The following is a 27950-nucleotide window of genomic DNA, read 5'->3' on the forward strand; positions in this document are numbered from 1 at the left end:
AAATCTGGGGGATTAAATCTTCAAACAGAACAAACAGAACTTTGTCTGTGAGGTATCTGCTGTTTTGCTCTTTTTGTAGGTTGTCTGTGTTTATGTGTGCATTCATTTTCCACGAGCATATGCATTACATATCAGAACTCACCGTGAAAAATGTAAGATGAGACTTTAGGGAAATATTTTGTCTTTATGTATATGTATTTTCCATTAATGAGGCGGAAGCACTGAAAGTGAAGATGAATTAGTTGTGTGTGGGTGGCCTTGTTGTCTTTGATATGGTTACCATGCAGAGGGTCAAGGAGAGCAGATGTGGTCCTTAGGATGTGGAACTTATTTCTGCAAAGCATTTCCTGTACTGGAAAGAAAATCTTAAGAAGAACTGGACAAATATCTGTTTAAAATTTATGGGTATATTATGGTCAACATTTGCCTGTGCTTGCATCTGCTGTTAAGCTCCATCTGGGAGCTTGTGAAGGAATATTAAATGAATAAGAAAAATTCTAATGGAATGTTGTGCATAATGTATGGCTGGCAAATTTCAAGCTCATGTCACAGTACCCCTAATAACAATCTAATGCTAAATGCTACCTTTTTTTTTTTTTAGTTGGAAATTTGCAGCATCTTTCCAGTGAGGCAGGGAATCACACTGGTGTGTGGGCACCCATGAGTCTCAAACCTGCTCGCAACAGGAGCTCTGTACAGCACCTTCTCCACTGACCACCTACTCAGTCAAGTGGAGGAAGCTGCTTAATGTGAAGGCATTTTATTTAATATGTGATGAGACACATTAGCACCACAAGTCTTTGCACAGTGACCTCCTATAGGGGAACAGGTGGATTTTCTACCTTTCTGTGATAGTGCAGTGGTATTTTATCTGATTCTCTCTGTTGGTGCACAGCTTGCTAGTTTTTTAGAGGCTAGCTGGTTCATCACCTTAGTTGAATGTTTTAACTACATTCAACAGTAGAAGAAAAGGGGAAAAGCAGAATGGGACAAATAAAATACATTATACAGCAGAGCACAAAATGAAGGCATTCCAACTAGAAGAGTGCGTAAGCAGCGTGTGTTTTCAAGGGATAACCCAATGTGTGTGCTTGGAAGAAGTCTGCTTGGTGACTGAGGAGTAATGTGTTCTGATCCAGGCAAACCAGCCTCATGCTATGATTCCATGTTGGAAGTGTTCAAGGTCAGGTTGGATGTGGCTTTGAGCAACCTGATGAAAGGTGTTTCTACCCACAGCAGCGGGGTGTGGAGCTGGATGATCTTTAAAGGACTGTTCCAGCACAAAATGCTTGTGTGGTTCCAAGACACATAATTCTTGCCATCTTCTAGTCACTGGCCAGAGCTAGACAAATTCTTCTGTCATTTTCAGAAGCTAAGCAAAAGCAGCAGAGGAGAGGGAAGTATATGAAAAAGCCAGGCAAATGCCAGAGCTAGGGCTGGCTGCTCACTCAAAACAGAACTTTTCAAAGTGAAAAGTTGAGGAACTATCAGGCTACTTAGCCCCAGTGTCTTCCCAGTAGTAGGAAGGCTGTGTTTTGAAAGGAGTCCTTACAGCTCTCTACAATTGTAGGAGGTTGTGGTGAACTGGGGGTCGGTCTCTTCTTCCACATAACTAGCAATAGGGCTAGGAGAAATGGCTTCAAGTTGTGCTATGGGAGATTCAAGTTGGATATTAGGAAAAATTTCTCCAAAAGAGAGGTCGGGTGCTGGAATGGGCTGCCCAGGGAGGTGGTTGAGAAAGTACTTTCCCAAAAGATGTTGCAAATGCAATATTTTTGTGTTCAGTACCCACGGATTCTTTTGTTAGTTTCATAAATATGAGCATCTCTTTTTAAACCCATGTGAACTCTTCATGCTCTTATGTCCTATGTTAGAGCATTTAGTTCCACAGTGTAATTGTGGGTTGTAGTTGCTCCTTTTGCTTTGAGATTGCCTAGTGGCTTTGTCTTATCAGTTTCCCCAGATCAGATTCCCCTTCTTCAGATGGAAATAACAATTTCAGTGGAAAGAGGAAGGTTAGCCAAGCAAGAGGCTTGGCTAGTGTTAGGTAACGTGGATTATGTCAGCCCATCATGTGCCAGGATATTACTGAAACAGAGTTTCAAACTGATAATGAAGACTTTAAAAGAGGAAGAACTAAGATTATGTATAAAAAATAAAGTTTTCAGTTTAGTGGCTTCCTGCCCTGGGTTATACTCAGTCAATATTTGCATTAATCAAAGTGCTACAATAATACAGCTGAGATTGCTGGCTCTTCCCAAACTGAAACGGCAAAATTCCTTCTTTTGCTTTTGTTGGGAGAGGAGCTGGGGACGGTGCATTATGATTTGGAGATAAGCCAACATGCTTTAATCTTGCTCTTTGGAAATACCTGCCACATCTGTTGTTACTCTGCTTTTTATCATGTGTTGCTGTTTTTCACTTTAAGCAGCTGACTTACTGGCACATTTAGTGATAAGCTTGCAAAGGAAGGGGTGAGGGAGGGGAACCCACCACTGTGCCAAAGCCTTCATAGTGAAGAGCAAACCAGAAGTGGTCTGACAGTGGTACACTTAAAAAGTCCCCTGTCTGGACTCTAACTTCAGGATTCAGCCCTTGAAGAGAAATCTTGGTCTCACATTCCTTTTTCTACGATGCAAAGCCTATGACTGGCATTCAGTCCTCAAGAAAGCAAAAAACATTTGCTGTTCTGAAGTGATCTGTCTGTTATATCACAGTGACGCAGTGTCTGCTAACATTAGAGACCTCTGCATGCTTGGTCCAGGAAGACTTTATTTTGCCTCAGGAATTTGCATCCTTTCTCCTGTGTTCCACATCAAATTTGAGTGATTCATCTCTGTTCCCAAAGCCTTTTCAGACATGTACTACTAAAGGAGGAAGGCTTTAACCGCCTTTGATAGTGCATCACCTTAACTCAGCAGTGCTGAGACGTGCAAGGGTCATGCATTGTAATCCAAGCAAATAATTTGGTAAAGGCAAGAGAACCAGAAGCGAATGCAGACAAGTTTTGCCATGGCAGGGAGACAAATGTGCTGGTTGCCTGACTGCAGAGAGGTGAATTTTTGGGAGGGAGGGGAGATACTGAACTCCTCCATTGGGAAAATACCGAATTCTGCAACTGTGGTCTGGGGGAGAGTGGGGAGAGCCATCAGCAGACTCAGGCTTACTGCTAGTTAATTGCTTTATGCTTGAGTATGTGCAGGACTGAGGGTATGGAGAAGTTTTCATTACTGAAAACAAAAACACAGAAAATATCACACATACAAAAAAAAAGCTCACAAACAAAAATCAGACAACTCCCCCCTTCACAAACAAACAAAAAAACCCACACTGATTAGGGGATAGCACTCAATTACTGAGACACATCCACAGTCTCACCTTGATTTTTGAGTGTACTTTTGATGTAGAGGCTGCTTTCCTTTATTTTTTTTTCTTTCTCCTTATATTATTCTCTTTCTTGGCCTCTGTGCTTCACTCCTGATTGCTTCTGAGCAAAGCCTGCTGCTTGTGATGAGATGCTGCTGCTCACCCTGTCTCTCTGTCATTTGTGCTCCGTTGGGAGAGATTAGTAGGTAAATTTATGCAAGCCTCTGAGAGTTTTCAAAAGATAAAATGTCAGGGAATTTACAATATCATCATGCTTTATTTATCTTTCCATAATTAAAAAAATATATATGTATATATATTCTTTATCATTTTTCATTTGAGTTAGTGTCTGGAGTTGAGGTTGACTTAACGCCAGCTTTATTGGTGTGTGTCTTTATGGTGCTGTCTTCAGAAGGAACGTGCCTGTGCATATTTGTGCTCATGGTGCTGATCAGTCATAAGAGAAACTACTTCCTTGTTACTCAGGGAATGAGTGTTGCTTCTGGTGCTGTTGAATTTGGAATGAGTGGTGCATGGGGGATTAAAGTCATAAGCTGAGTCCCTGAAGCTGATCTGTGCTGAGCTGCTGACACACATTTGTCTGTCAAGACAAGTTCACTATAAGCATCCTTTGTATGATGGGTGGCAATCTATGGATTATTATTATTATTTTTTTAATTTGCCATAGAATCATAAAATTGTTTCAGATGAAAGGGACCCCTAAAGGCCTTCAACTCTCCTGCAGTGAATAGGAACACCTACAGCTAAACCGAAATCCTTGGAGCCCTTTCCAGCCTGACCTTGAATGGTTCCAGAGACAGGGCATCCACCACACCCGTGGTCAACCTGTTCCAATGCCTCACTACTTTTATTGTAAAAAAACTTCCTTATATCCAGTCTGAATCTCTCCTCTTTTATTTTGATACCATTTTCCCCTTGTCCTATCACAACAGACCCTGCTAAAGAGTCTGTCCTCTTATTTCCTGTAGCTCTGCTTTAGATATTGAAAGGCTGCTATCATATCTCCTCGGAGAGTTTTCTTCTCCAAGCTAAACAGCTCCAACTCTCAGCCTGTCCTTGTAAGGGAGATGTTCCCCTTAAATCATTTTTGTGGCCCTAATTTTTGCAAATATTGAGATGTTTCTATTGGCAACATGAACAGCTCTGAGGTGTTGAGGCAGGAAGGTGCTATAGAATGAGGACAAGAGAAGAAGGTGTCCCATCTGAGGATGATAGGGTAAAACGTGGGGCTTGTGAAGGTGGCTGTTGCAGGCTTCTATGAGATAGCAAGACTGGTGCAAAGTTTCCAGGAAAAGTTGAAAGCATGTTAAGGAGGTGATTTGTAGCAGAGAGATTGCTTCTGTGCTCATGAGACCAAGCCTTAAGTGATACAAATTGATGCATCTACACTAATGTTCCCAGCTTAAACCAGCTGGGGACATGGCTCACCATGTGCATAAATTCAAAACCCTCGCTGTTTCACATCTCATTTCTTTTGATTCTGATTAATCCTTGTGCATAAGGCAACTTGTGGCGTGTCTGGCAGCAGTGCAGTGTTATTTTTTTGGAGCTAGCTTCTGGGAAGGTGTGAAGCAGTGTGTCTCTGTGTGGCGTTTATCCTGAGCACAGTGTGTCTCTGTGTGGCGTTTATCCTGAGCACTGTGCTCTAGTGAGGCTGGTTTAGCCTTTGTTGCTCTTACTCTGCATGCTCTGCCTTGGTCAGACGGCTCTCTTGCAGCTCTTGGTCAGTAACACGTATGGTGTGATCTGTTCAGGCCTGTGCACACCGCTGGAAAAACATCTACTACGAGACAGAATACATTCTGCCCCATGGCTTCTGCAACATCATTCCCCCCAACCTGCAGCCCAGTGGGAAGAAACTCCTGCCCTGCTATGAAGGTAAGGATGGAGGGGTGGGAGCGGGGCTTGCCTCCATCTCTGGTCTCTTGTTTTGTAGCTTCTGTATTTTCCCTTTGTTTCCAAGACCATTTCAGCCCTCACTGCTGAGTTTGTGTTTATTTTATTTTCTATTTCTCCCTGTAACATACAGTCTTGAGGCTTAGCTGGGGTTTTGCATGGAGGTGGGAGAGCAGCACAGCAACAGAACAAATCCTGAGACTTGCTGTGCATGATTGCAGTTTGCTAAAGGAGCAGAACTGTATTTGGAGGCTGTGGTTCTCTTTCGTATGAATTATCAGTAGATACAGGTCACTCGTCTTTAGTTGTAGCACAGATTACATTGGGAATACTAATTGGGAATCAATTTGCTTATGGAAATACTTTCAGTTTTTTGTTTCGATTTATCAGAGGACTAGAGGGGGGGGAAAGCTTGCTTAGTACTTGATTCATTCAGTTCTGTGGCAGCTCAATATAACTGCTGCTGCACTTTGGGTTCTATAAAGTGTTCGGGTGTTCCAAAGGTCTGGATTTAGGGGGGCATGGCAAAAAAAGGCTCCAGCACCCTGAGCGATGGGCCTGTGTCCCTGTTGTCTTCACTGTAAACCCCAAGTGTCAGCATCATAATTTTCCAGTTTTCTGATACATTTGAAATTTTGGTATCATGTTTCCTTTCCTTAAGACTTCAGAAGACAGCATCACCTCAGCCAAAAGCAGTTAACTAAACCAGGGGCGTAGGAATGCTGTTAGGAAGAAGATAAGAGATCTCCCAAGGTTTCTCAGCTCCCAAAGCAGCAGTGGGGAAAAGGCTATCTTGGGTTTTTCCTTCCTGTCCTGGGCATCATTCTTTAGGATGCCTTTAGGAGCCTGTGTAAGCATAGGATCTGGAGGTCAAGGAACAGCATGGTTTGTTACAGGCAAAACCTCTGATTTTATTTATTTGTTTTCATTGCAAACCAATGAGATTTTTGTCTTGAATGAATATGTCTGCTTGGAAGCAGCACACAGTTGTATGTAACAAGTTTACCAGCCCTGAAATTATTCATTATTTGAGATGTGAGAGGTTTGGAGTCTCTTGAACCAGCCACTCCAGCTGGTCTGTGGCAGAGTACAAGTGAACTGTGTAAGCCTTCCTGTTGAGAGTGCTGTCCCATTGTATTTGTTCTTTCTTCTTCGTTCCTGTCAGCAAAACCGATCTTGTGCTTCACAGCGAGGTAATGTGGTTCAAATAGTCCAGTGCGAGCTGTGGTGATCAACACGCGTGCATGGAGACGCTGCCAGGGCTTCCTCCGAGCCTTTGTCATCACTCTGATGTTTGCTTTAAAAGCTGCTTGTCTGAAGCCGTTGCAGGGAGGTGGTTTCTGGAGGAGACAAACTGCTTGTGTTTTTCTGTGCGTCATGTCTTGGGAGTAAAGCGGCTGCTAATCTGACAGGATATTTGCCAGGAATTGCTAGAAAATAGAAGTGTGTGGGCCTAGTGTATGCAAAGCAGCCAGTGGAAAATTGGCAGGGCTGGTGCAGTACAGTGTTGGCTTAGCTTCAGTTCATGCTAGAATGAAAATCGGAGTTTTGGGACTGATTTATCCCTCTTCCCCCCCATCTGCCATTGTCAGACGTGAAATTGCGAAGTGTTACAAGGGATGGCTGAGCTTGTTTGCTCCTGGAACTTTTAGGTTTCAGCAAAACAAGCCTGATCCCCAGTGTGGGTGATAGCCATGTTACAGCACACAGATGGGTTCGTTGTTTGAGATCAGCCACGATCCACTCGTCTTGCAGCAATCCTTCACTTTCTGAAGGAGAAAAAACTCTGACACGCTATGGATTAAGAGAAACAGTCTGAGGGGGAGAAGCTGGGGGTTTCATAGGAGCAGTAAATGCAGTGCATAATGCTTCCAATGGGCCCCTAAAGCTGAAGCCTGTAGCTGGTGCATCTAGGGTGATAAACCTGGTGAGAGGATAACGTGGCTGTCTGATCCACAACTAGAGCTGGCTCTTGCCAACTGGCAAAGCGTGCAGGCCAGCTGAGTGCACATCAGTTGCCATACATTTGTGTGTGCACACCTCAAGAAGGATTATTAGCTTGTGTAACAGAAGTCTTGTGCCTGAAGGGGAGAGGAATCAGACTGCTGGACAGGCATCCTTAATGCATGCAGTATGTTTTCCTTCCATGTAAAACAGGCTGTATAACTAAAGACAAAGAGGAAATGGAAGTTTCCTGACTGGATGGTAATGGTGCAACAATGCGATGGTCTCAATCCATCTTATTCTTGTCCAGTTTCCCTGAAATGGCTGACAGAAATCTGGAAGCTATTGATTGCTAATGACAACAGCAGCGAGCCTAATAGTTAAATGGAGTCTTTCTGAGTAGGAGCTAATCTGGTTTATATAAGCTGGATGTCCTTTGAGGTATAGCTGGGGTCTGGAGCCATGGTCTTCCAAGCAGAGCTTTCACTTGTTTACTTTTTTCTGTAGCTGTATCTTCATTGTCCTGATGCATTCAGTTTACAGTGAAGAAGTGTGGCTGCTTCCAGGGTGAGAGGTAGCCCAGCTGTATGGAGAGAGCTGCGGTGGTTTCCTAGTCCTGTGGTGATGGATGCAGGGAAAGCTGGTAGGCATGTGGTTAGTAAATAAGGGGAACAGCACATCCTTACGTGCCTGCCCTCCAAAGGGATGAGCAGGTTTGCCAAACCACACTTGGTTTTCTGGGAGGCATCAAAATATCCCTGTGGTGTGGTGCAAACCCAATACCACAATGCTAGGTCAAAAAAAATTACTACTTTTTCTTCCCACTGTAGTGAAACACAGAAAGATGGGGGAAAAAGAGGCTCTCAGTGCAAATGACAGTGTATTTCAATTGCCCATTGTAATGCTATCTTAAAAGATGGTAGATGAAAGATGTTGCACAGTGAAGCTCATGCTGTGTTATGATACTGAGGTTTGCTTATAGACTTGGATTTGCTCAGAGAAGAGGCATTTGTCTTCGTAGTCATCACACATCACAGCTCATCCTTCTTGTGGATTATTTTGTCCAAATACTTAGTCAGCCTTACTGCTTTCATAAACTAAAATCATTCTGGCTATAATACACTACCCTCCTTTTTTTTTTTTTTTTCTTTCTTTTTTTTTCTTCCCTTTTTTAAGCAGTTATTCAAAATCACAGAGGCAACCACATCTCTCAGGCTCAGCCTCATCTTACTGTTTTGCTATCAACCATTGCCATAGCAGTTAGTGTAGTGGCTTGTGGTCTGCATAATCAGGGGTGTAGAATGGTCTGTGGGCAGATGTGAGAACAATAAAGTAGCATAAAAACAAAGGATTTGTTCATGGCAGCAGTTATTGCTTGCAGCTATGTGGAAACTACCGAGTTCACTGCATGCAATATTTAAACCTCATGCAAATGCTGCTATTCAGGTGTGCAAAAGCTGTGTGCTGATGAATATTTGCACAGTTTCCTGCTGGCTGATGGCTTGAATGAATGGGTGATGATGTGAGTGACAAGTATCACAGCTGTGGCACCACTGGGGTGAAGGAGAGGTAGAAGCAGTTTTGTTTTTTATGCTCTTTGGGCTCATCTGCTGACTGGGAGGGGCAGGCTGGCTCTGTGAGGGCACTGAAGTCTGAGGGGCTGATATATGACCAGTAAGGACATGAGGAGCTGCTATGGACTGCGTGATTGAGAAGGAGACCTGCTTGTGGGGATATCCATATGCTGTTGACAGTGAGGTAGGGTGAAGAGAGGAGTGGGTTTTCTGCTGGAAGGATTTTGCCAGAGTCCAAGAGCATGGTGTCTGACCAGACTGGGCTACTGTTCCCCATACGAAGGACTGTCTTTGTAGGTATCCTCTTGAAACATGATTTTGGTCTGCACTCCACTTCAGTGGAGTTTCAAATGCTCAAATAGCCTTAGCATCTGATGTGTTTGGGGCCCTGTGCTTCAGATATCCCTTGCAAACTGTCATTAAGTTCTACAAGATCAAGTGCTGGGTCCTGCTCTTTGACCATGGTTATGTCCAGATTCATCATTTACTTGAAATGCTGCAGTCCCTCTCTGCTATCTGCTATTACAACCACAGTATAACTAGTTATTTAAGTGAAATGTGTGGCCGTTAGTTTGAGCAGCCAGTACTGGCACCATAAATGACTTAAAAACAGAACACCACAGATAACCATGAAAAAAACCATGGAGAAAGCCACGCTGACTATTAAGTATGAGCTTCTGTGGACAACCATTTAAACCATCAAATCTTTCCCATTTGTAATGCGTTATTGCAGCCAGTCACCATTCAATTCATTTGAAAGTGAACTGTTTTTTCATTGCCTGACAATGAAAACAATGATGTGTGTTTCTATTCATTTTTTCTAATATGTATGTTGCTGATGAAAATCAGCTGTGTTGTGTTCTGTGATGTAGGAGTGTTGGTTTTCAAGTTACTCCTAGATCTGAATTTGGTTTCTTTTGTAAAGTAGGAAAAAAGATGCTATTATAAAACAATGCTAATATGCTCAATAAACTTTTTGACGTGATAGGAGTAGTAGTTTAATTTTTGTTTTATTTTATGAGAAGGAAGACTGTTTATCTCCAGAAATGAAGTGATCTCACGTGTTTGTTACGCACAACTGGATAAAACTCTGGGCTCCTCTTTGAATAGCTGTGTTGTATGGCTGAAGCTGTTACTGTTTCTTCTGTTGTCTCCTGTAGTTTTACATCTCTTGGTTTGTATTTGCAGCTGAGTTCAAGGGACACCTTGTGTGAGCTGGGCCACTTACCACAAGCATTTGCAGAGAAAGCCTTCTGTTGGCTTGAGTTCCATGGAGCTATGGTTTGGAGGATGTTCAGGGCTTGCATATGGCTAGATTCCAGCCTCTGAGGGAGTTACAGTTGTGTTTGAGGCTTTTGTTTGTGCTGTGGAGGCTGTGATGTAAGGCACAACCTGGGCACTGTGTCATCAAAGCTTGGTCAAATAGCTGAGGAAGGATGGATTGGGAAGAAGTGTTGCAAAGCCTGTTTGTAAAAGGAGAAATATGAAAAAATCAAAAAAATCCCAAGAAAGAAGTTCTATTTCTTTCATCCTATGTTGAGCCATTCCGTGCAATTATTTGCTAGATATAATCTATGGCAATTTCCCCCCTTTGCTTTAAAGCAAATTTAATTGATTAACTGGTTGAAGGAGATGCATGAAGAAGCTGTGAGCCAAGCGTGATGCTGTTTTTGTAGAGAAATGCACCATTTCCAGCCCATCACTCAGTCAGTGGGGCTCAGCTGCAGAGGCTGCTTGAGGCCTAGAGCTCTGCACTGGGTTCACCTCTTGCCAAGGTTCGCGGTCAGGGGGGTGCCTTTGGACTGCCACAACTAGGGGAGAATTCAGGAGGAGGCAGGATCTGTTTTGTACCTCAGTATGTCAGGTAGAAGAAGAATACCGTGGTTGGAAGCAGAAGTGCCTGATTTGGGCAAATGCAGGGCTTGCTTGCTGCAGCGCATCCCAAACGAGGCTGGAAACTCAGCCATAGGGAAAGCATGAGCTTCAGGATGCTCAGGGAGTATTTCTCAGCAAATGCAAAAGGGAGAAACCACATACCCTCATCAGTCTTAATTACAAGCATTCGTGTCTACAAACAAGTATTTTTTCCAGTTGGAGTGTGCCTGACTTAGCAAGAAACTATACGTGAGCAGCCAGCAGTCCTGAGCCGTGGTGCTGCCTGAACAGCCAAGGGTGAACTCATTTCTTGGTGCTCTGCGGGCACGCTGCTGCACATTGCTGCTGTGAAAGGTGTGTGTTTGGGGACACGGCTGCTCTGGCAGTCCCTGTATCTGCCTGGGGCAGCTGTGCTGGGCATTGGGGCCTGCCAGCAGAGCGAGCCCCTGCTCTGCTTGCACTGTCCTGCTGTGCTTCCCAAGCGCCTGTGCAACATCTGCAGATCCCTGAGGATCTGAGCTTCCTCAGGACCGCAGGAAGAGAATTCTGTTAATTTTTCTTTGTTTTTATAAAAATTAAATGCAGGTATTGATTAAATACAGTAAGTAGCAACTTCCTTTCTCTCTCTTTTTCATACAATGTATAGTTTTGTATCTAGTAATGTATGTATGTATTGCAAAACATATAATGCAGTTTAATATATACTTTATATCAGTATACATATCTTCCTAAGATGTTAAGGATGTAATGTTTATATATATCTGTATATAAGAAGATGTAATTACCTGTTACAGGTTATGTGTGTTGTTATGTAGAATAAAGAAGCGGTGAGAAGGCAGCAGTTCATTCATTTTTGAGCCTCAGTATGATAAAATGCAGCTTGTGAGGAATTTACTCTGCTCCAAAGACACCATTTGCTCACAGATTCCCTGCTTTTTTTTTTTTTCTTTTTTTTTTTTTTATGATTTAGGAATGAGTTAATAATGCTTAACAACATTGTAAGGGAAAAAAAAAAATTCCAGGCTACAGAGGGACTGCTTAGAACCTCAATTACTCTTTCTCCTAGAGGTTTTTTTTCTATCCTTTGGAACATACTGTAACATGCAGGAAGTGGCAGTACACTGAAGCTGTGCACTCATGGTAAAAATTTCAACGCAGTGCTCAGGAAAAAAAAGCCTGTGAGGTGGAACATGATTTCTTCCCCTCCAAGCCTTGAGCTTAGTGTTTTTTTTGTGTTTTTTTTTTTTTTAAGAGAAGTGTGGGTTTTTCTTGATGTTTTTGTTGTTGTCTCCTTTACTCCAGTGTCCCGAAGCATCTCTCCCCCAGTGATACTTGTGTGGTACCCCATCCCACCCTTAGAAGCCTCCAGGCTGCATGTAGGGTGGTACAGAAACTCAGGTGGGATCTGCCCGCTGTGCAGAGGTGGGGTAGCATCCTTGTTGCCTGCATGACCACAGACTGACAACAGTTCTTCTTTCCTTCGTTTGCCCAGAGTATAAGAAGAAGTACGGGGAGGAGCATGGCTCATGCCAGGCGGGGATTGCAGGCTTCTTCACCGAGGTGAGCAGAAGTACTGAGAGGTGGGAATTAGGTTTGTGAGTGGGCTCTCCTGGCACGTGTGTCCAGGGAAGGGAGCCTTCAAATGCAGCCATCATACAAGCCTAATTGCAGTAACACAGCAAACACTCACCTGCCTCTATGCTGTCTGTCTATCTGCTTGTCCATCCAGGGCTTCGTAATGTAAGTGAATTCATCTTGACAGGTCTGTGAACAAACATGAATGAATAAACTCTGAAAGTTAACCTCAGGGAATACTTTTGCATATCCATTTCAAAACCTACACCAAAATATTTCTGTGTCTAATGCTGTTTTCTTTCATTGGTGACCTAAAACAATCTTCCCTGAAAGGGTTTGTTTGAACATGCGTGCATGTGGCTGTATGTGCATCTTGTGGGTAACAGAGCACTGGAGCAGGCTGCCCAGAGAGATTGTGGGGTCTCTTTATCTGGAGACATTCAAAACCTGCCTGGATGCATTCCTGTGTGACTAATCTTGGTGCTCCTGCTCTGGCAGGGGGATTGGACAAGATCTTTCAAGGTTCCTTCCAATTCTCTGACATTCTGTGATCTGTATGAATGCATAAATGTACACACGCACATATACACGTAAGGTAGGAAACATTTTTTTTTCCAGTTATGCTTCAGTTCTTCATTTCAAAAAGGTGGTTTAAAAAAAAAATAAAAAAAATAGCATCCAGAGCTGGATGCTTGTGTCTTTGTCAACCATATTTTAGCTAAGGCAAAGATTCCCTTATGTGTGTGTTGAAGTTTTTTGAAATGTTTCAAGGTTTAAAAAACAAAAACAACAAATGCACACCTGTTTTAGTGCACATCAGGGTCCTTGTTGCTGTTATGTGCAGTATACACTCACTCCTAACTATACATGTGCTGGGCTGCAGAGCTTGCTCTCCAAGCTGATACAGCCAGACTAATAATGTCCTCACTGCTCTGGCAGGACCTGATGTCCAAGTAAACCAGAATGGCAGGTGCTGGTGCTGCAGTGGCTCTGCCTGATAACTTGATGCTCAACAGCAGCAGCTGTTTCCTGGCTTCTCTGTTCTCTCTAGCTTGCTGCTGTTCCCGAGCTTTAAACCCTTCTTTACTCCCTAGTTACTCCCTAGTTTACTCCCTAGTTCAAAAGCTTTGAACTTTCATTGCCTGGGGCCTTGTGGTGGCTCCAGTGCTTCCAGACTGAGCAGGAAATGCAGATAAATCACTTTTTGGGTCAAAGAAGCAAGCTGCTACCATATTTTCAGTGCTGCTGATGTGTGTTGTTCCCGATGGTCAGTGATCCCTTGACCTCAAGAACACACTGCTCCCAAGGAAAAAAGCTGTGGCTGAGCATATCTCACACTTTGGCTGAGTATGTGGTCCTGTCCCTTAGGTTTATTAGGAAATTCTCTTGTTTAACATCCCTGAAACAGCAGCCACTCAGTCCAGAATCTGGGGCATGGAATTGATTTGCCACAAGTCCACCCATGGTTTGTATTGAAGGGAACAGTCAAGCACAGCAGCTGTCTTCAGTCTTTTCTGAGGCTGGAGAACTTTTTTAAGCTTAGTGCTCTTCAGGCTTCACTAAATCTTTTGTTGTGGTATTTAAAGCCACATCTGCTGCTCTCCAGGGGTGGAGATTTGCTGTGAGGTTGCTGGATGCTTTGCTACACGAACACACCCTGCATCTTCATCTCCTCCCTTCATTTGTTTTCTGGATAAAATTATTTGGTAGTCAATAATGTCTGGTTTTTTAGGCTGAAGATGTAATTCACAAAACAACAAGTAGTTGTCCTGCACCAGGATCCCCCTTTGACTGTAGCTGGTAAATAAATAAATAAACAAATCTCATGTCTTAATTTTGTCATATGCTGATGGTTCATGCTACTGCTTTGTCCTAGCAAAGGTGGGGGGGGAGGGAGGAGAAAAAGTACCATTTTGCCAGCAGCGAGTGAGATGGTGATCTTCTGTCACTAAAAGCCAATTTGAAAAAATACCCATTCAATTTTTGCTTTCAAATTGTTGTGACAAAAATAGCAAAGAAATTCCTGGAACTGAGTTCACGTGCCTGTCTAGGTTTCCATGTGTGAAAAACAGAACAAGAAGCTTTTCTCACCCTTTTGTAACTGGGAAAAGAAGAAGAAAGGCTTTTCCTTTTCTTTACTGACCTCTTTTACTCTTTATAACCTGTGTCTTGGCAAGGTGAATCTAGGTTGTTTTCCAAGTATTTGGGGAAAACCTTTTTTTTTTGTTTTTTTTTTTTTTTAAACCTAATGTTAGTGTTATATATACTCTCCTTCAGTGGGAAAGAGCTCTGAAGGCTGAATGCTCAGGAGCTAGAAAAGTTCATTTTGGATGAACTTGAACAGGAAGGCATTGAACTGGAAGCACTGTTTTCAACCAGTTATTCCTTTAGAGAATATAACCAGTAATTTCCTTTAGAGATGTCTGCTTCTTACAGTGGGCTGATTAAAAAGCCCTGCTCTTTCTCTTCCTGGACCAATGCAGCCAAAACATCAAGTGTTGCTCTGTGTTTTTTCATCATTCTTTCTTACCCAGCAATTTAATGGTGTAGGATTCCACTTGAAACACACCTTATTTTGCTTTCCTCACCTTCTCTGTCAATGCTACTGTTTAAATATCTGCAGTGTCGTCATTGCACATTTTCTAGCCTTGCTTATGACTTTGGGTCTTCTTGAGGGGAGCTGGGAATGTCAGCAGATGGATAAGTGGTTTTGTGTTAGCAGGGGCAAATTTGATAGTTTGTAATTGCCTTTCATTGAAGTTGCAATGCAACTGAGCAAAAGCAAGCTAAAGAAAAGGAGCCTTAATGTTTTCAGAACATGTGCAGTGGCCTCCATGTTTGAAAAGAAAGATATACATGTTTGCAGAATGCAGGTTCTTGTAGATAGGCTTATAATTGGTGTTTTATGTTAATATCTTGTATCCTTCCCCATTACTGCACAAAGCAGAAATTCTTGTCCAGTTTTGATTATTGCCTGTATTTTCCCTCATTCTTTTCTCATCTTGCTGTTTTTCCTGCTGCAGGAGCTGGTAATCATGGGGGCACCAGGATCTTATTACTGGACGGGAACAGTCAAAGTACTGAATCTCACTGACAACACATACTACAAGCTGAACGACGATGCTGTGATCGCCAGGCGTTACACATACCTTGGTAAGCAGCTCTGTGCTTGCTGTGAGAGTGGATTAGCTGAGCAACACAGTTCAGACCCTATTAAAAAAAGTACCACTTGGAAGATGCTGCTTGGAGATAACGAAATGAGGAGTGTATGTACACATACGTAGGTTTTGTCACTGATAGATATGAATTATCATGTTTACAATGCAGACAAGAGCCTCATAATTTACAGAAGATCAAGTCAAATGCAAGACAACCTTAGAAGGAAAGTACTTCACTCTTCTTTGGCTATTATATATCATTTTAATGTAACAGATTAGATAAAATCTTTGTTCTCCTGTCAGATACGCTCTTTGATCTATCCTCCCTTTTTTACTCTTACATAAACACAAATCTTTTAAGGCCATTAACTTTTCTGACCTTTTTGTCTACTGTCCTCTGCTCTCCTCTCCACCAAAAAAGCATGTATGTAATTTTCCTGACTTTTTCTGGGCAGTCATTTTAACTAAAGGAGGAGACTTCTGTCTGGCTGATGAGGGACTGTAATGCTTCCATGCAGTGATGTGCTCCCCTTGCTCTGTTTCCTCTGTCTAAATGCTCCTGTTTTTTCCCTTGTGAGGCTCAAGGTTTTCAAACTGTTCTCTGTAACTGCTTTGCATGCACTTCTGCATGTTTTTTGCTGACAGTACCTACATCTTTTTTTCTGTTGACTTTTGTCACTGTACCAGAGGCTGTGCTGCCATTTCCCGTTGCCTTTTGCTCTGGAACTGAATATTGGTGTATTCTGCACAAAATGTTTTTGTAATGCTGTGAGGTACAGTTCAAGTGTAGCAATGAAACCTGATGAGGACACCCTAGATTGCTCAGTTGTTTCTCAGTCTTTTTCCTTTTGCTCTTTTCTTTTTTCTTTCTTTTTTTGTTATTTATCTTCATCCTCTCCTCTCCCACTCAGGATATGCGGTGACAGCAGGCCATTTCTCTCAGCCAACTACCACGGATGTTGTGGGAGGAGCTCCCCAGGATGGAGGCATCGGAAAGGTGTGGCTTTTTGTCCCAGTAATAATGTGGTTGGATGTAACTGGGCAAACAGAGTGGTACTGGCACAGTTCCCACATGTCAGAGAAGCCAGGAGATTTTTGTCTGCAGGGTAGTTTTGGAACACTGTTCAAGGAAGAGGTGAGGTAGTTTGATGAAGTCAGCAAATTTTCTCCACCTGTGCCCTTTGGTGCTTAACATCCCTCCTCCCTCCCTTTCTCTCCCACTCAATTCTTGCTTTCTTCGTACATTTGATAGTGCTCTGCATTCTGATTGGTTCCATATTTTCTTCAGGATAGCACCTATGATAGCATGAAATGCCATTTACTAGCCTTTTTGATGTCTCCTTAGTAGGTTAGCATATTGGTTTCTGCCAGCTGTGTTCAGAAGTCTTGGTGACGGGCTCTTGAAAAAAACAAAAAATAAAAAGGTTTTCCTGTAGGTATACATATGTACAATCTCAAAGATGTAAGCATGTGAGTGGTCAGGAGGTGTTGTGCCTGCAATTCCTGTGCAGGACACGTGGCTGCTGTAGGGAGCAGGGTGAGGCTGTGCCGGGACCCCGCTGACACTTTTGAACCAAAGGTGGAGGAGAAAGAGTAGGGAAAGGGAGGGAGGGATGCAAAGAATTAGCTTTCCCCACTCTTTAAAGTCCTTTGGGGGCTTACTGCCACTATGTGTTTCAGCAGAGATGTCCTGTCTTTCCATCTTCTTCCCTCTTCTGTTCCATAGGGGCATCAGCAGTAGCTGAGTTGTAACAATACGGAGTGGGTGGCGTCCATTAGCAGGAACACTATCCCTTGGGTTAGATTGTTTTTGGCAGTAACAGTGTCCTGAGAGTAGCAGATAAACAGGGAAAATGAAATAAAAGTAGAGGATGAATTTGGTACATACAGCTTACCTGGTATGCCTAGGACATAGGGGACATAGTAGCAGTTAGGTTACTGTTGAGGAGACGTTCACAGGAAAGCCACAGATTCCTTATCCTGGGTATTCTGTTGCAATGGCTTCAGTGCATTTCCCTTCCAGTCTCAGTGGAGAAACATTGAAATTCCGTACAAGGAAGAGGCTAAAAACCCAGCTGCTAACATGAGTTCCATGAGGAAGCAGCTGGCTCTGTAGGTTAATGACTGTTGCTCTGGTTGCAGGGGCTTCTGTTACTATCCTTTGCATGGGATATGGATAGCAGGGACAAACGATGAGGGCAGCAGTAAGAGGTGTTGAATACAGAACATTATGCTGAGCAGTCCTGTTGTGCTTTCCACACTCTTTAATGAGCTAATCCTTGCCACTTTCCTGAGAGAAAGTGATTATCATTGTCACACCCTTTCCATTGAGGAGGAAGCCAAGACACTTAGTGGGATGGAGTCATTTCCCAAATGGTACTGGGAGTGTCATTAAAACTGGGTTTGGAGATGTGACACCTGGCACCACGTACTTGCTGCTAAACTTGCTGCTGCAAAAACTGGGGAGTTCTTTATATCTAAAGCAACTATCTGCAGTAAATGCATGTTGTGTTCTCAGTCGAGAATGGCTTTGAACTCTCGTGTCTCACCACCTACTAATAACTCACCACATATTCAAATATGTCAAGTGCTTGGCTGTGCTGCGTGGCCTTGGACATAAGAAATCCTCTGTCCCAAAGACATCCTAAGGACTGTTGGGAAACAGCCTGTCCACTGCTGGAGGAGTCTCAAATGCTGACTAAGCCAGCCTTTCTGCTAAAGGGAATCCCTTTCTACACGCCATGCGCTCTGGGTCTTAATTTTTTTGGTAAATGATTCAAGATTGGACTTGTATTAATATTTTTATCCCTAAGAGTTTCTGGTTAAGCAGTTTCTTCTACAGAAATGAGCAACAAGTGGAATGTGTTTGAGAAGTTTGGTGATTTACAGATTTTCAGGCAAAGTAGTGCAAATGCACTGAGTGGTCCTACTGGGATTTTGCAATGATGCACATGCAGGCACTTGTGCTGGGGAAGGGAAGGATTGGCAGGAGAAGGGGAACAGCCTCATGCCTTTTCAGCACTTTGCCCTGCTCGTTCCCTAGTAGTCTACAAATATATCTTGTTTGTGACATGGAGTGCTCCTTTATGGGGTGCTTTTAAATACTCATGTGTGCACATACGTGTGTACTCACAAAAAAGCAGGTGACAAGATACTGTACAAGCATCTCTGATGAAAGGAGGCCTCAGGAAAGTGGAGAAGTCAATACTTTGCCTTTTAAAAGAAGAATGAGTAATAGTCTTGAAATTGGATCTTGATGGTAGCCATGGTTATGGTCATGATGCACTGCACTGAGCAAGCATCAGTGCTGTACTATTATGTGCTTGTATTTCAGCATTGTTTAACCTTTTTCTTCTTTCGCTTTTCAGGTTTATATTTTCAGAACAGACAGACGATCAGGCTCTTTAGTAAAAATATTTCAGGCTTCAGGAAAAAAGGTGAGCTTTTATATTTGTATGCTATCATGTGAGGGTGGAGGAAGGGGAAATAATGGCAGGATCATCTCAGAGCATCACTTTCTATTCACGGCTCCATGAGTTTTCAAGCAAATGCTGTTTCTCCTCAGCCTTTCCGAACACGTAAGTCTGTACAGACCAAGTGTATTCCCTTTTTTGTGTAATGGTGGTGACTGCAGTGTCTGTTCAGTGGCCATGGGACTGAAATTGAGTGTCTTGCTGAATATTTTACTTGTTTCTTTAGCCTCGCACAAATGTAGCAGCAGCTTCGGCTTTTGCTTTCTCAGGCGTGGCACAGCCCAGAGGGAGACATTTCCTCTGACTGGGTGTTACCAGTGGCTCTGGGTAGCCTGGAACTTGGGATTGTTGCACAAAGCCACACACAGTTTTTCTCTGCCCCAGTGAGACGTGGCAGTGACATGAGAATTATGCTATTGTGTGGAGGAGCTGTTTCATTACTTCAAAGAGCCATTGATTTTTCCCGTATTAATCTGTCTTGAGTATTGCTATTAGTATTAGTGCTCTGTGCTCTTCCTTAGAAATGTAGTGAATGCTAGTGGGATCCAACTTCCCTGTGCAGTGTTGTGTTTGAGTAGGAAACAGCCTGCACTCTTCCCTGGGGGTTTGCTGGAGATGAGTCACATGGAGAATGAAGCAGACAGTACATCCAGCTGTAGGTAAAAACAGAATAGGTTGGTTTATTTGGGAATAATACACTGAGGACAAGATACCCTTGACATGGAGTTGTCTGTATTCTCCTGGGATGAGAGGAAATACAGAAGAAAAGGTTGCTGGTGGTGCCTTGCTCTGGAAAGACCTTCCAAAAAGATCTCGAGCATTTGACCGTATCGAGTTAGAAGTATTGCCATGTTTCATTTCATTTTTTTTTCCCCACTGAAACACTTTTGCAGTCTTCAAAGGCATGCCTGGAATAGGTAAAAACTGCAGTGATGTGTGGGTGGATGCTGAAGCCTGTGTTTGAGAGTCTCCAAAGTTTGTCTTTCTCTACATTGTAGCAGAATTGCCAGCATCATGAAAGGAAAAGCTCTCCCAGTTCATGGAGGGCAACTCCTGTGCTTGATTGCTTCCTGTTCATTTTTATCCCTTTTAACTTTTAAATGTCCCTAGGGATCTGCTCCTGGAGATCTGTTCTTCAGCCAAATAAACAGAGCTATCAGGAAGTTTCTCGATCTCAGCCAAAACTTTCTTTTTTTGAGTTTAATGGCATTATTCTTAACTTATCAAGTATTTACATCCTTCAAGTACTTCTAGGCTGTCGTCGCCTTATTTCCTGGTAGTGCGTTTGCTACAAATTCTGAGAAATCAAAATGAAAATTGTATTTTAAGAGCAGCCCACCTTAAATCTCTGTTTTGTGACTGAGATATAACCAGCCGTGCTTAGCACTGAGCACTGAACAACGGTTGGAAAAAAAACTCTCACCAAGTGCTGTGTCCTTCGCAGTGGTGTGAAAGTTCATTGCTCTGCCATTCCTGTTGGACAGACTTTAACAGCGGGCAGTTTCTTCTTTCCCTTTTTTTTTTTTCTTTTTTTTCTTTTTTTTTCCTGTGGGAGGCTGAACAGGGAAATCAGATGCAGAGAGGAGGAAAGAAAAGGCAGTGTCTTGTTACAGATGTTAAGTGTACAAACGTCAGGTTCTCACAGCGCTGTGAACTCACCCACATTGCAGACGTACCACATTGCAGTTAAGTAAATAACAGCCTTCCCCTGAAAACTGTCTAAACACACAGTGAAATGCTTTGCATAAGTTTCACTCCTTACCCATGAGAAATTTGTTTAAAAACCTTAGTGGATTAAAAAAAAATAAATAAATAAAAATCCACAAGGGAACTTAAACTAGAAAATAGCTGGAATCAAATTAGGTTTGAGGTCTGACCTTAAACCCACTCAAACACAGAAATCTGACTTACAGACTGAAACTCTATCCTTAACTCACCCCATTATATACATGCAGCAGCTTTTAAATCTCACAGACTGTAAGGAGTAGAGTTGCTGCTGCGCATCTCCTGTTGTGCCCGGTAGCTCTGGCTTATGCCTCAGAAACCATCAGCTGTGAAGGCTGTGGGGTCAGGAATCTGCAATGATGAACATGAGAATATAGAAGAGCTGCATTCTTTTTAATCTCAGTAATTATTTTTGTAACCTCAGTTTTCCCTGGTATGTTAACAGCTCTCAAGTTCAAATATGAAGTGATTCTTAATTTTCCTTCAGAAGTTGCTTTTAATTTAGTGAGTGTTATTTAGCTGATCTCAAAGAGTATGCCTTGTGGTACCTTAGCAGAAGTGGATGAACTAAGAGCAGAATATCATTCTTGCTTTTGGTTTCCATTTTGTGTGCTTTTAAATTCACAGTGTTGGTTCTGGTTGGAAGATTGTCAACGTCTCGTATTCACCTGTATTGAAAATGATGTAATGAAAGTGATGAATTTCTTAAACTTAAGCAAATTAGTTTTATCAAGCAAGAATAATTAGAGATAGAAAGTGACTTGTTTTCTCTGTATCAACTGGCAACTTTCTGATGACAATTTATTGACCATGTCAACTCACCTGTTCGTATGAGAGAGAAGGCTATAAGTGAAACCCACAGCCAGCACTGCTAATTGAAGGGGACTGATTTAAGCAGAGCAGGGGGAAGTATTCCAGAAATGAGTGGTAATTTCAGATGCCTTTTCTCATTGGCTTTTCCCCTTATTTTCCTTTTTTTTTTTTTTTTTTTTTTTTTAGTTTTTTTTCAGAGGATTTGTTGTGTGGAAAGTTCAGCTCTTTAGAAAGTGTAGTACTGGGTGTGAGTGATCACTGGTAAGGTCTTTGTTTAGGAAATTTGTTTCACCCTATTGCTGGTTTTAAGCATTTGACCAGTGAAAGCTAGGCTAGGAAGGCCTGGGTGTCTTATTTAAACACATGCCAAAGTTTAAAAAAAAAAGAAAAAGAAAAAAGAAAAAAGTGTATTTTTCTGATAGAGGATGCAAGATGATGCACTGTTACAGTAAAGTGTTAAATTCTTGCCAGTTATTCCCCGAGTATCCCCTCGGGTTTCTCTGTAGGAGTATTTGTGAGTGATAAAGCAGCAGGTCATCATTTGAAATGAAAATAAAAAATTAAAAAAGAAGCAAACAAAAAGCACGCCTAAATGATTTCCTCCTGTGTGTGGGCAGATACTGAATGCTTTGTTGTGACTCGGCTTGGTTACAGATGGGCTCTTACTTTGGCTCCTCCTTATGTGCAGTTGATCTGAATTCTGACGGGCTGTCAGACCTGCTGGTCGGAGCACCTATGTTTTCTGAGATCAGAGATGAGGGTCAAGTCACAGTCTATATCAACAGAGGAAACGTGAGTATGTCCAGGAACTACTTGGTAAGGGATTTTATGGGTGTGGGTCTGGGCAGGGTAAAGCTGATGTCCCCTCCAGCTCCGCACGCTGAAACTCTGTAACATGCAGTCATGGAAAACTCATCTGGTATCATGGTTTCCCAGAGACCAGCCCACATTCATCACAGAGTTGTGAATCTTTCAAGGAGGTCTGGGAAAGTTTCTGGTTTTATGTTGAAACTTTGCGGCACTTGTGGCTGTGCATGATTTCAGTGCCAAAACCAAGTGAAGTCAGCTGCTTTGACTGAGTTTTACTTTGTCTTTTGGGTGGTCGCTGGGACCTACAAATGGGAACAGAAATGGCTGGGGATTTAGGATTCCTTATGCGAGGAGAGCAGAGACTGAATTCACGTTATCTTCACACCGTGGCCTGTGGTGGGAAGGTCCTATCAGCTGATACTGTTGGATTTCTTGTGTGCCAACAGCAGTTTTGGAAATGTCTGAACTTTCTTCTGTCACTAAAACAACATCATTAGTATGTTCTATTTATAGGAAAACAATGAATGCTTGCTTATTGCACAAGTAACATTCAGGTCCAAAACCTGCTGTCTCAGAGGGGAACTTGTTACATACTAAAACTAAATTGATTTGCTTCAACAGAATTTTAACAACTCTAAAGTTTGTGTGAGACACAGCAGTCAGTGCAAGCCTTATAGGAAAGATTTGAGAGACTTGCGAGTTGTCTTTGGTGTAGTTTTATTTTGTGTTAGTGCTTCTCCTTTAAATGAGCTTTACTTTTTCAGTTTGATCCCCAGATTGCCCAACATAATATATTGGAGTATGGCTGCTGGATCATCATCCAGCAGAAAAAGTCCCCAATGCCGAGCCAATTTATACCTAATACTTCTTGCTAACAGTGAGAGCATACATGGATTCAGTTTATAAAAGATAAAAGTTAAATAATAAAACACCTTCAACAAGAACTACTTGAAAGAGTAGTGGCTTGCAGGACTGTGAACTTTCTTTTGGGATGTGGCCATTAAAGCTTGCAGTTTCATTCTGCAGGCACCAGTGCTTAAGAGTTCATTGCAGTGAATCAGAGAACACTGCGCTGTACTACAAGCATGCATAGTGATGCTGGGTATAGCATACTTATATTTTTCCCTTTCTTAGGAGGACTGCAGAGAAATGAGTTGCACATATGGGCCCGAGTATCTCTTCTCTTGTGTTTCAATTTCATTATGTGGGATTTTCTTAAAGTCAGCAACTCCCTGCAGCCAAGAAAAAGATTTTATTACATGTTCCAGAGGGCAGTTTACCCTCATTCACAAAGGAAGCAAAAACAAAACAAAACAAAAGCCAACAACCCTTGAGGTGGATACAGAGCTGGATTGTGTAACTAAATCTTGTTTTCTTGTGGAAATGTTCCTTTCCCCTTGAGGGAGGACTGCAAAAAACTGAGGCTTATGTATGTGACCAGAAAGTGGGTGGCAAGAAATACCAGATCCATATATGGCTTCTCATGGCATGTGAATACAAAGTTGATTTATTCTGATGTTTTCTCTGTCTCTTTATTTCATTAAAGCTTTTTCTTGTTCTTCAATTCAGAAAGCTTTTTGGGGAGTTTGCTTTAATCCTTCCATCCAATACTTGAAAAAGTTTCAAATCCAGTTGCCCAAGTGTTCTCTGCGTAAGGAAGAATTCTCTTTGATTCACTGAGGTTTAGCTGAGTAAGCCTGGATGGAGGTTTTTACTCCTCAGATGAAGTCTGCCAGTGGAGCAAAATCTGAGCTGCTACATTTTAGATGTCTGAAATCTTCATGAGCTCAGTCTGTGCGATTTAGATTTATCATTTAGTTAACTTAGCGGTTTGTTTTTATCTTATCGTTTGCCTGCTCTCTGTTTTTTGGTTTTATATTATTAACCCTTTCAATTTTTAGCACCCAGCTGACCTACACTGAAAGGGGACTCCTTGGCAATGAGGGCGACAGTCATCTCACCGCTCTGCCCCTGCTTCCTGTGGCAGGGTTCCCCTGAGCCTGCTTTATTTCCTGTTTGCTAGGGTGTGCTGGATGAGCAGCTTGTCCTGGCTGGTGATGGAGCCTACAACGCACACTTCGGGGAGAGCATTGCTGCCCTTGGTGATATCGATGACGATGGGTTCCCAGGTTGGTGCCTTTTCCCAAGAGATGTCGGTGGGGCTGGTCGTGCTGCTCAACTCCTCCCTGGGCTCATGCTAAGGACAGGTTGCTTAGGATTTGCCCGCTGAAGTCCTTGGCATCTGGCTGTATTTGATAACAGTAGATGAGAGCGAAGCTGTTGGTGCTGGTGCCTTACTTTCGGCAGCACGTATTAAGGGCTGACCTGGAGACTGACCTGCTCTCTGTACGCCTGAATTTATTTCTTCCAGGCCACTCAGGGCATGCTGTTCCATTAAGGCTGAGCTGATGCTGCTGCAGGTTGTCATCACAAGAGATGGGGGTATTATCCCTTTGAACGTTTGTCATGTGAATTGTTTTACAGATGTTGCCATCGGGGCACCTAAGGAGGATAACTACATAGGAGCAGTGTATATTTATCATGGAGATGCCAACGGGATTGTACCTCAGTACTCAATGGTACGTGGCACCTGCTCTCTTTTACAGTATCTGACTGAAATCTTTTTCCTGGGACCTGCAGAAATTAGCTATACTTAGGGGTCCCCTTACAGGTAGCCTCATGCAGTTCAAGCTCTGCATTGTTTTCTCAGTCCCAGTTTGATGCTATCTTCTCCCAAGGTTTGTCTGTATCTCTGCTGTGAGGTAAAATACTGTTAGTCAGGAGATATTTTTCTCTGTCATTTGTTACAGTCTTACTTCTTGTAGCTTTCTGCTTGAAACAGATGAAGTCTTGGGATTACAATGTCAGTTTTTAGAAGTAATAGCTCTATTTGAAGTGAAAATTTTGCAGAGATAAAGCATATATAAATGATGGAATGGCCAGTGAGAGTCAGGAGGCTGTGCTTTCTTGCCATGAAGACAGACCATGAGAAGGAAGAGGACCTAAGTTCTCTTTCATTCTCCCCAGAATTGCCTTTCCAGAGCTTGTTGGCTTTCTGCTTTGGGTATGAGAATACATGACAGTGGTGGATTAAGGGTACCACCTTTCTGGCCACTATTAGGAAGTTAAAGTTAGGCTGGAATAGGCTCACACTGCCCAGTGTGTCCCCTTGTCTCTGTCTAGCATGTTTCTTTTTTCCCAGAGCCTAAGTCTTCCCTCCCTTTGTCCATGTGTTTGAAGTTCTGGCTGTTTTGTTTTGTTGCTGGGTGGGATCCTCCACAGTAAATCAGTTTAAGCAGAATTAAAAGAATTTAGTGGTTATAGTGGAGGCTTTTCTGACAGACCATCGAAGTGCAGTCCTTCCTTTTAGCATGTGTATGTCATGCACTGCTTTTTCAAAAAGGAAGTTGAATGTTTCTTTATGGATACTTATAAAATGCACTGATTTGTGGCATTTGGACATCTCTGCCCATTTTTTGCTGAGAGCTGCTGGTTGTGGGGTTCTTAGGCTGTTCAAAGGCTGGAGCATTTCAGCTGAAGAGAGTCAGGAACTTGATATGGGTTTGGGGTTTTTTGAGGGGGCTGTTCATAGGGAAATGCAACATTTTTGGAAGAGACAATATCAGCAGGGTGATAAGGAAAACTTCCATCTTGCTATCTCGCCCTCCTAATTGGAGCAGCAAAGGCAGCAGACACAGTGCATGCCTCTCCACTTGCCCTGGAGGGACAGAGCCCAGCTCCAGAAGGTGGCAGGGTGCCTTGACACTGTTTCCCTGAGAAGGCACTATTTTTGTGCCATATCCCAGGACCAGCACACCACCAATTCACTTCCTGCATGCAACACCAAAAACTTGGTAACAGCTTCACTTTTTTACCTGTCTGCCCTGGATCTGAACCTAAAGGTGAAAGGGTTTGTATCCTATTACTGTACCCCTGAGCCGTCTTAATGTGCTGGATTTCCTTGATTAAATCAGCCAAGAGAGGTGCATGATGGTGGCTGCAGGGTATGCATTTTCACTCATTTATTTTTGTTAGCTTTTCCCCCACCTTTCTTCATTCCCATTGCTGATCATTGGTGCTGCCTCAGGTTACTGTCGTACTTCTACCTTCTGTACCGTAACAACCTGCAGATGGCTGTTGGGATGTGATAGGCAGGATGTACCACGCTAACTAGGAACTCCTGCCCCAGAATGTGATGTAATATGGGGAGGAAGTGCCCTCCAGTTGCCTTATCTACCCGTGGGTGGGAGACCAGGGGGATCTGAACATGACAGAGCACTGGGATCCTTTAAGCTGGCTGTCAGGGTGCAGATGCCAGAATGTCTTTCTTCCCCTCACCTCGGCGTCCTTTTTTCCCACAAAGTTCCTGTCTGACCTTTTGTCAGATATTGTGCAGGAAGATCCCATGGGCCACATGTCTCAGGCTGTGAAGAACCATCAGCAGCCTCACAACCGCTTGGTGGGATGGGTTTCTTCAGTCTGCAGCTTCTGTAATCAGATGCTGGTTTGAGTTCAGGTCTTGCATTGGTAGCCCAGCATAATGAGTAAGGGCTGTGAGATGTTGAATTGCCACAGAGAAAGAGATTTTGGTGTATTAATTTGCTTTAGAAAAAGGCATTTGCAATTCAATCTGTTTAGAGAAAGTTTTTTGTTAGTAATTAAAAGAAAGAAGTGATGTTAAGAGCTAATTAATCTCTGTGTGGGGGAGGCAGAAATGAGGTACAGCTTCTAAACTGACACAAAATACTGCATAATAGTTGATGAAAAACAAATTTTCAAGTGGAGTGAAAATTAATCATTTTGACTTGGAGTATGCTAGCAAACTTTGTGAAAAGAAATGGTTGCACTGTTTCTCTTAATCATTAATTTTGCAAAGATGCTGCTTCAAACTTTTATTTACATAAATGAAAGTAATGAGAAAAAAAACAATGAAGAAAGGAAAATCTCTGGGGCACAGTTGAACTTCCTCCTTTCCCCCATGAAATGTGTTTGATGTACTCTTTATTTGTCTTGGGTCTGCGTGAGGGTTGCAGTGCAGGTGTGTAAGCCAATGCTGGCCTCTCCTAGCCCTGAGCAGAAGGGCTTCCTGCAGATGTGTGGCACTCCCAGCCCATGAAAATCAGGCTCCAAGGTTTTTCTTTTTTTTTATCAGAGGCATCTCTGTGTTACTGACTGTGAGTGATTTCACTTGGTATGTTTTCCACTGCAGAAGCTGTCTGGGCAGACGATAAACCCAATGCTGCGGATGTTTGGGCAGTCCATATCAGGGGGCGTTGATATGGATGGCAATGGTTATCCAGGTATGTGTGCTACTTCACAGCAACAGGATGGAGAACAGTGGAGCTGGTAGCTTCCAGGTTGCTAGTTCTCACAGCTATGGGAGGCTGTTGATGCTCCCTGTGTTCCTGCCTACTCTCTGTGTTATCTAAAGCTCCTGATAAAAATTCAACTTATTTCTTAGTTCAGATGTTTGGGCAGTCATGGTAACGAACTCAGGTATTAAAGTAGGGAGTGCTTGGTATCCTGACAAGCGTCATAAGTTGTGGGGAAGCTGCTCAGTCATGATGATAAACTTACAAAAATGTAGTAATAATGATAATAATAGACAAATTCTGAAGTAGAAGTGAAGTGTCATTGCAGACTTAATACTGTAATTATGTTTTGGACATAATAAGGGAGTGGCTGGTTGATTCTAGCCAGGAAAGCACTTATTTTCTAAT

The 27950-nt window shown here is 42.7% G+C and overlaps 1 protein-coding gene across 1 annotated transcript in view; it reads left to right on the forward strand.

The window, feature by feature from the left end:
• ITGA9 (integrin subunit alpha 9) overlaps positions 1-27950 on the forward strand; it is a gene marked incomplete at both ends in the record, with an annotated part of 210110 nt that overhangs the window by 9395 nt on the left and 172765 nt on the right. The window contains 9 exons of the mRNA XM_079538592.1: positions 5142-5265; positions 12169-12236; positions 15275-15404; positions 16321-16406; positions 18778-18846; positions 22075-22212; positions 24254-24359; positions 24715-24809; positions 27440-27530. Of these exons, the coding sequence (XP_079394718.1) occupies positions 5142-5265; positions 12169-12236; positions 15275-15404; positions 16321-16406; positions 18778-18846; positions 22075-22212; positions 24254-24359; positions 24715-24809; positions 27440-27530 (907 nt within the window). The remainder of the gene's footprint in view (positions 1-5141; positions 5266-12168; positions 12237-15274; positions 15405-16320; positions 16407-18777; positions 18847-22074; positions 22213-24253; positions 24360-24714; positions 24810-27439; positions 27531-27950) is intronic.

This window comes from Tetrao urogallus, assembly GCF_951394365.1.
Source record: "Tetrao urogallus genome assembly, chromosome: 7".
NCBI lineage: Eukaryota > Metazoa > Chordata > Aves > Galliformes > Phasianidae > Tetrao > Tetrao urogallus.